This window comes from Peromyscus maniculatus, chromosome X (genome assembly GCF_049852395.1).
Source record: "Peromyscus maniculatus bairdii isolate BWxNUB_F1_BW_parent chromosome X, HU_Pman_BW_mat_3.1, whole genome shotgun sequence".
Taxonomy (NCBI): Eukaryota; Metazoa; Chordata; class Mammalia; order Rodentia; family Cricetidae; genus Peromyscus; species Peromyscus maniculatus.
In genome coordinates, this window is record NC_134875.1 from 21,255,702 (window position 1) to 21,263,925 (window position 8,224).

Consider the following 8,224-nt stretch of genomic DNA (forward strand, 5'->3'; position numbering starts at 1 on the left):
TATTCTGTGGTGTGTGGGGACCACACTTTGTTTATCCGTTCATGAGCTGATGAACACTTTGGTTTTTTTTTTTTTTTTTTTTTTTTTCTGTTTCTTGGCTAATTGTTAACCATGCTGTGCTAAGTAAATATTTTAAGTTGCTTAATAAGTTTTGAAGTGAGGTTTTTTTTTTTGGTTTTTGGTTTTTGGTTTTTGTTTTTGTTTTCTTCGAGACAGGGTTTCTCTGTGTAACTTTGCGCCTTTCTTGGATCTCACTCTGTAGCCCAGGCTGGCATCAAACTCACAGAGATCCGCCTGCCTCTGCCTCCCGAGTGCTGGGAGTAAAGGCGTGTGCCACCACCACCTGACTTGAAGTGAGTTTTTAATCCACTCTGACAATCTCTGTCTTCTAAGCAACCTGTTTAGACCACTTAAATTAAAAGAATGCTGGATATGATGATGGTGTATGCCTGGCATCCTCAGGATACAACAGGATATCCTCAGGATAACACTCAGGAGGCAGATGGGTTTTTCTGAGTTTGAGACCAGCCTGGTCCTCATAGAGAATTACAGGCCAGCCAGGACTGCAGAGTGAGACCCTGTCTCCAAAGTAAAATCAAAATGAGTGTTGGTGGGATTTGAATAAGACATGTCTGTTACTACTCGGTCACCGTGTCTGAGTGAGGGGCTGCGGATTAAAAAGAGAGACAAGCCATTTGTCTCATTTGTCTCAGTAGAATGCCCTTTATTGAAGGAGGGAGGAGGCCTTAAATACAGGCTTACAGCACAGTGGAAGAACCTGGGAGGGCAAAAGTTCACTACAGATGTTTTACATTCTAGCATTACACCAATGTGCAGGATACGCAAACAAGGAACCTCCGGTAAGCTGTTTAGGAGGAATGAAACCCGCAGGGAATTAGCATAGGGAGGACATCTGATCAAGGTCAGCAAGCAAGGCGACAGCTACTCAAGGAACAGGGGTCAGGGTCCAACACATGTCTCTTAATTCTGTTTCTTTCTCCTGTTCCTATTTTCTTCCCCTCCTGTGGATTACATGAAAACTTTTAAAATTTCATTGTGATTTATCCGTACTGCTATATAATACATTTAATATAGTCAATTTTAGTGTCTGTTTCAGGTATTACAATATACATATTAACTTCTCACACTCCGCTGACATTGACATTTTAAATTATGTCCAGCAGTATAGAAATCTCACTCCTTTTAGATCCGCTTAACTTCTTTTTAAAAATACATTTTTTTTCACTTTGTTCATCTCTCTGTATTCTTTTTTTTTTTTTTTTTTACAATACCATTCAGTTCTACATATCATACATATCAGCCACGGGTTCCCCTATTCTTCCCCCTCCCACACCCTCCCCTTACCCCCAGCCTACCCCCCATTCCCACCTCCTCCAGGGCAAATCCTCCCCCGAGGACTGCAATCAACCTGGTAGACTCAGTCCAGGGAGGTCCAGTCCCTTCCTCCCAGACTGAGCCAAGTGTCCCTGCATAAGCCCCAGGTTTCAAACAGCCAACTCATGCAATGAGCACAGGACTCGGTCCCACTGCCTAGATACCTCCCAAACAGATCAAGCCAATCAACTATCTCACCTATTCAGAGGGCCTGATCCAGCTGAGGGCCCCTCAGCCTTTGGTTCATAGTTCATGTGTTTCTATCCATTTGGCTATTTTTTTTTCAATAATTGAGTAGAACCGAAATTTATAAAAATACATTTTTAAGTATTTCAGCTACAGAAGGAGAGAATTATGCTAGATGGCATTTATTTTTTTTTTTGAGGTTTCCACTCTCAAACATAATTTTAAAAACATGTAAGGGAGCTGGAGAAATAGCTCAGCAGTTAAGAGTGCTTACCAATCTTCACTAGGATCCAGGTGTGATTCCAAGAACCCACATTAGTGCACTCACAACCACCTCTAACTCTAGTGCCAGGGGTTCGGACATCCTCTGGCCTCCATCAGCATGCCTCCACTGGCACTAGAAACACACATGGTACACAATAATCTCACACAAGTGCACACACATAAAACTAAATAAACCAAAAAATAAATAAATAAATAAATAAATAAATAAATAAATAAACCTTAAAAACACACGAGAGTCCATTCTACTCATCCTTAGTTTTACTCATTTTAATGTTTTCTTTTTTCTTCATAGAATGACATTATTCTTTTGACATCTTAAGGGTGTTTCTGCTGTTCACAAATTCTCCTAATCTTTTTTTCATGACTGTTTATATTTCCCCTTAATTCTGAAAGGATCTATTAATGAATGGAGAATTTGTGTTTGGGAACAGATGGGAAAGTGGATCGTGGATCAGTCCTGTTGTATTATCTCTTTAATGTTTCAGGTTTCCCCTTAAAAAGCAAAACAAAACAAAATCTCGACCACATAAGTAGGACAATGATCCAAGCATATGTGAATGTTCTGGTCCTGTAAACAGTTGTACAGGAAGTCATAGAGCTATTAAAATGTGACGGTGAACAGTCATTTTGAGAGGAATACTCAAGTATAACTTCCTTGTAAAACCTTAAAAGGCAATAAGGTGACTGTTTTTAAACTTACAACCTTAGGGAAGGATGAGGATTTCTTGCTTCATTAAATATATAGGGCTTTTGCGATATTTAGTTTAGTTTATATAACATAAAATTAGGTGAAAAAAATAAGAGCATTTAAGCACACTAGTGTGTCAGAAGTCATAAACAAGTAGCTAATGTAAATTCAAGACAAACTTGTTCAGTAACCAGGATAAACAGTTTAAAAGAGGCATTCTTGCCAGGCGGTGGTGGTGCACACCTTTAATCCCAGCACTCCAGAGGCAGAGGCAGGCGGATCTCCGTGAGTTCGAGGCCAGCCTGGTCTACAAAGCGAGATCCAGGAAAGGCACAAAGCTATACAGAGAAACCCTGTCTCAAAAATCAACACACACACACACACACACACACACACACACACACACACACACACACACACACACACACGAGGCTTTCTTAGAAATCCAGGAACTATGTTGAAATTTGCTAACAAAGGAATACACAGCACCAGTAACTATAATAGAAAAAAATACCTGAATATGGGTTTGGTAGCACTCCATGGTACGGTTACAATTCTATTTGAATTCAAGAAAGGTGCAGTGTTTGGCTGGCCACATATCCTGAGGAGACGGTGGAAGAAGGATGAAGGTGTGCGTAGGCCGGGGCTTCTGGATATGGTTTATGTACAACATCAGCAAAATGGTCAAAACCTGCTAAACCTCCATTATCCTAGGAGATTCACAGGAGCAAACTCTGGCACTGGCACCTACTAAACCACTTGGGCATAGGCACTGAGCAGCCAGGAAGGATGGGGACATGAACTCACAACTGTGTGGGGCTGGATCACACCGGTTTAGTGGAGGGGGGGGGTCCTAAGTTCAACAGAGACCTGCCATGAGAAACCACGGGCGGGGCCCCTAAACCAGCAGCTCCAGGCCTGGGCCTCAGGGTTCAGGGCGGCGGGCTCTTTACCGGATCTCTGAGACTAGTCTGCAAGCATGCTGCGGGGTCTCCATCTCCATCATTCCAGAGTCTGCAGCGAGTAGGCGGAGCTGAGCAGCTGCAGGTCTGGCGGGAGGGCGCGAATCCACTGAAGCTTCAGGGTAGTGGGTGGAGCACTGAAGGCTTCAGGGACCCCGGACCCCGAGGGCAGGGCTTTGGACCGTGGGGGGAGGGGAGGGGGGATTGGGGCCGCGTGGCACACTGGGCTGGCTCTGCTGCAGGTGAGCAGATGAGCCAGGCCGATGGCGGTGACTACAGCCCTGTCTGCTGCAGCGGCGGCTGCGGCCCTATCAGGCCTGGCAATGCGACTGTCGCGTTGGGCGGCGACACGCGGCTCCTACAGCGCCTTCTGCAAGGGGCTCACGCGCACGCTGCTCACCTTCTTCGACCTGGCCTGGCGGCTGCGCGTGAACTTCCCTTACTTCTACATGGTGGCCTCGGTGATGCTCAATGTCCGCCTGCAGGTGCGGATCGAGTGAGCCATCGCCCGGCACCACGGCGGCCCCTCGGGCGGAGGGCGCCACCCGCGCCACCCGCGCCAGGCGGCCGCGGGAAGGACCGTGGGGCCGCGCAGTGCCCAGAGACCGCGGCGGGGGGCACAGGCGGGACGGCCCGGGCCCCTCCATTTTAGGCCTCCTCCGCGGAGGACCCAAGGTACCATATCCCATACCGCAAAAAAACCTTCACAGCCGAGTCCTTTTCCACTGCATCCAGAGAATCACCAGAGTCTGGCAAACCTGTTGCCTCCCATTGGCCAGAAAGGGGGAACACTCGAAAGAGGGGATGCTACCGCAGGATTTACCAGGCCCTGTGCGGGAAGGTAGGTGCAGACAGGTTGGAATGGAGGATGGTGGGTATGACTTGTTTGTGGGAATAGGGAATACACCATGGCACACATGCTGCTTAGCCAAGCTTGGAAACTGAAAAGGTAGGCGAGGCTCTCCCGTGTTCCCTTCTGGCGGTTCCATGATTGGGTACTGGGCGGCCATAGCATCTTGGAGGGCCAGCTTATCACCAACACACAGACAGGAAGCCCCTCCCACCCACCTTCCAGGTCTCAAGTCCCTTTTTTTGTAAAAGCTTCCTGAGATGTAACCTGAACCCTGAATGGGACAGGATTAGGCCAGTGAGCCACCAGGAAGGTCCCATGAGGGACCTTTGATCCTTACCTGTTGGGTGGTCAGATAAAAAGGACAGTTCTTTTCTGAACCAAACCTCAGGTCTGTCCCCTTCTTTGCATGGAGACCCAAGGAGAGTCTCTGCAGCTCTGCACAGCCCTCCTCCAAACTGCTCCTGCACTGTTGGGGATTGGGCAGGGTCTGGCCTCTGCCTGCTCCTCCTGCCCTCCCTCTTGCTCCCCTAACCCGGTCTGGGGGCATCCTCAGGCTCTGCATCTGCAGAGAGGAAAGAACAGGAACTATTCCTCCCTGTCTGCCCGGCTCCCTGCAGCCCCTGCGATGACACTCTCCAGACCCAGAAGCCCATCTACCAGCCATGGGCAGCCTGGCAGCTGTGTACCACAGGATCTGGGGAAGGGGAAGGACTCCAGGAGAGGCAGCTGCTGTCAGAATAAGGTAGAGAAGGAGAGTGCACAGGAGGCCAGCTCTGAAGTCTCCCTCTTTTTTATTTCAGGTCTTGCTCTTCTAGGTGATGGCTCACCACTTCTGAGATCATTTCAAGATGGATCCCTACATGGAGATGCCTGCTGCTGTTCCTGTAGCAGCCCGGGGAGCAGCTGAGTGAAGAGCCTACCTAGAAGAGGAAAGGCCCTTCTGGTAGAGGCCTAGAGGGGTGTCGTGGCTCGGGTCTTCTGGCCCTTCCGTAGAAAAGATGCCAGTGTACCTTGGGCACTGATATCTCCTAGCAACACTGTGAGGGAGATGTCTTCTCCCACCTCATGAACTCAGTGGGGCTCAATGAAAGACGTGGGATTTGCCCTTGTTATACACAGAATAGTGGGGAGCTCAGCCTGCCCTAGACCTCCATTCCCCCACCTCCTCTGCAGTCTTCTTTGGGGTTGGGAGGGAGTAGAGAGCTGCCAGGGGACCTAGGGAGAAAGAGAGACCATGGGGTGGGGAAGCTGGGCATCTACCTTTCCTTGGAGTGGTCCAAAAGACAGACCAGTAGTTGAGTTCATGAACAGAGAGGAAGGTTCGAGAAATTCCTGAAATGTCTAGTCCTCCCTACCTCTCTGGTGCTTGACCAAGGGCTCCTGAGCAGGTGTGTGCTAGTGGACTGCAAATGTGGTTCATGAGAGGTTGGGGAACTACGTGCTGAAACCCATGGTCTGTATGGCCCTGTTTCTCTGTTCCCAGGCTTGCAGCCCCATTCCTAGCATCACATGGAAAAAATCTCCTCCAGATAGGCTGAGGACAGTCTGTCAGGAGGCCCTGCATAGGCTAGAGTCTCCAAACGCCCAAGGACAGCCCAAGGGGTACTTTTACTACTTATCCAACACTCCCCCAGCTTTTCTATGCTGGTATCTCAAGATCCATGCATTCCATTCCTGATGCAGAAACCTTCAGCATGCCAGCCAGCCCCAGGGACAGAGTGACTCATCCGCCTACTTGGAGTCAGAGACCCAAATGAAGATCTGTCTCAGCTGAAGGACACAAGCTGAAAGGTGGCTGCCACATGCTTTCTGCTGTTTGCCATAGCCCAGGACCTGATGGCTTCCTTCTGCCAAGTCTCCCTGAGTAGTCCATATATGTATGTTTGAATGCATGTGTGCACGCCTGTGTGTAAACATGTGTGATGGAGATGGAGCTGTTGGGTAGCGACAAGAGCTCCTGGGAATCTCCTGTTTTCTGTGTACAGGAGGGATCATGGACTACTTGGAGAAATGGGTATGGAGTCTGAGGCCCTGCCTTCTTAGACCTCCCAGTCCAGGGAAGCCCCTCCCTGCTCATGCTCAGGCATGGACTGTGGTGTGAAGTCAGAGGCACTGGCATTGGACTGGATTCTGGGCCCAGTGGCGTCAGTCAGGAGACGGGGATAGAAGGAGGACTCAGCTTTGTGTTTGTGTCCCATTGTGGCTCTGAGCAGTCTGAGCTTCTGCGTCCCCCCCCCCCCCCCCGGGCTACTTCTGTTCCTCCCTGGTGCCCTCGCTGTGTGATGGGGTGGTGATGCACTTTATTTCCTTGCAGTCTGCATTGCAGGCAGCGGAACATCAATCAGTTCAGAGACTTGGATGAGTGTACATTTCCTTGTGTGATGAACTCTGCATTGCCAGTGTTGTCTGGTCAGAGATGGAGTTCCGATGCTGTCACTTGTCTCCCAAAGTGAGAAGAAAACCCTTGGGTTCAGTACACCAAATACCGCCTGCACGCCTCCTGTTTTTCTTGGGTGCCATACCGTACCTGGGTGGGGAAGCGGGCAGGGTATGGGACAGCAAGCCCAGAGGGTCATCCAGAGCTGAGCAGGGAAAGTGCAGCTTCAGAGCCTCCTTCTAGACTGTCCTTGACAGGACCACCACCCTCTGCTCCCCCTGCACCAAGGGGGGAACAGTCGAGCTGGCCCCGAAGGTGGCCGTTATTCCTGTCCAGTATTCAGAGAAAGAAGCTGAAGCAAAGGTTCTCTTTCATTCCAGGTCTGGCCTCAGTGAGTTTAATTCAAGTTGAACCTCGAGAGGGAGGCGAAATGAAACAGCGCTGTGCAGGCCACTCTGTGACGCCCAGAGACCCCTCTGCAGTAGCAGGCGGTAAAGCCCTCACTGCCGTTTGGGCAGCAGCTTGGGAGGGACTTGTGAGAAGATAGACCACCCACCACATGTGGGAGCTGCATGCCTGCTTTTCTATCATGGCTTCATCTCGGTTCTCTCAGAGCTCCATTCTGAGAGGTCACCAGAGAAGCCAGGAACCCTAGAGCTGAGGTGAGGTGGGCCTTAGCAAGAAGACAGGAGGCTTAGTTGGGATGAGGCTGGGAGAGGTCAGACAGCATGGCGGTAAGACACTCCCCTGTGAGGGCTGGGAAAGAAGCAGTCAGGAGGCCAGGAAAGGCAACATGAAGCTCAAATGCATTGCGGGGAACTAGAGAAAGTCAGGAAGTTTTTCTGAGAAGATATAAAAACAAAAGCCAAGGAGCAAAAGAGGGGCCTCAGAAGTGCTGTGGAGCAGGATGGGGGGTGCTGGGGTGCTGTAGAGCATGAGAGGTGATTGTGGGGTGCTGTAGAGCAGGACAGGAGACTCTGGTGTGTTTAGAACAGGACAGGGGGGCTCTGGTGTGTTTAGAGCAGGACAGAGGGGCTCTGGGGTGCTGTAGAGCAGGACAGGGGGGCTCTGGGGTGCTGTAGAGCAGAACACGGGGTTCAGAGGTGCTGTAGATCAGTACGGCAGTATCTGAAGAGTTGTAGAACAGGACAAGGGCTCTGGTGTATTTAGAGCATGACAGAAGACTCGGGTGCTGTAGAGCAGGACAGTAGATTCTGGGGTGCTGTAGAGCAGGACGGGGGGTCTGGGGTGCTATAGAGCAGGGCAGGGGGTTCTGGGGTGCTATAGAGCAGGGCAGGGGGATCTGGGGTACTTTAGAGCAGGACAGGGGGCTCTGGGGTGCTGGAGAGTAGGACAGGGGCCTTTGGGGTGCTGTAGCGGCGGACAGGGAAGTCGTGAGGCGTTGTAGAGCAGGACAGTGCGCTCTGGGATTCTGTAGAGGACAGGGGCCCCAGGGGTGCTGTAAAGCAGTCAGGGTT

General features: G+C 50.4%; 1 protein-coding gene and 1 long non-coding RNA gene across 3 annotated transcripts; one reads left to right on the top strand and one right to left on the bottom strand.

Annotated features, from left to right (window-relative positions):
- Nucleotides 1–712: 712 nt before the first annotated feature.
- On the bottom strand, nt 713–3,667 carry LOC121825683 (uncharacterized). Its single transcript, XR_013048332.1, has 3 exons — nt 3,069–3,667; nt 1,856–1,978; nt 713–1,022 (listed from the first exon to the last, which is right to left on the bottom strand). It is a non-coding gene; the product is annotated as an uncharacterized LOC121825683 (long non-coding RNA).
- Nucleotides 3,668–3,720: 53 nt separating this feature from the next.
- LOC107401855 (small integral membrane protein 10-like protein 2A) lies at nt 3,721–6,866 on the top strand. Of its 2 annotated transcripts, XM_076562989.1 has the most exons (3): nt 3,721–4,357; nt 5,170–5,312; nt 6,053–6,866. In XM_076562989.1, exon 1 carries the CDS (start codon nt 3,780–3,782, stop codon nt 4,014–4,016), a length of 237 nt encoding a protein of 78 aa, XP_076419104.1. In that variant the 5' UTR covers nt 3,721–3,779; the 3' UTR covers nt 4,017–4,357; nt 5,170–5,312; nt 6,053–6,866. The 2 variants fall into 2 exon arrangements, with proteins under 2 accessions (XP_076419104.1, XP_042125026.1); XM_042269092.2 differs by having other exon boundaries at nt 5,170–6,863.
- Nucleotides 6,867–8,224: the final 1,358 nt, after the last annotated feature.

Coding starts and splice junctions, on each gene's coding strand:
- LOC107401855 (XM_076562989.1), top strand. CDS start 3,780: ATGGCGGTGACTACAGCCCTGTCTGCTGCAGCGGCGGCTGCGGCCCTA.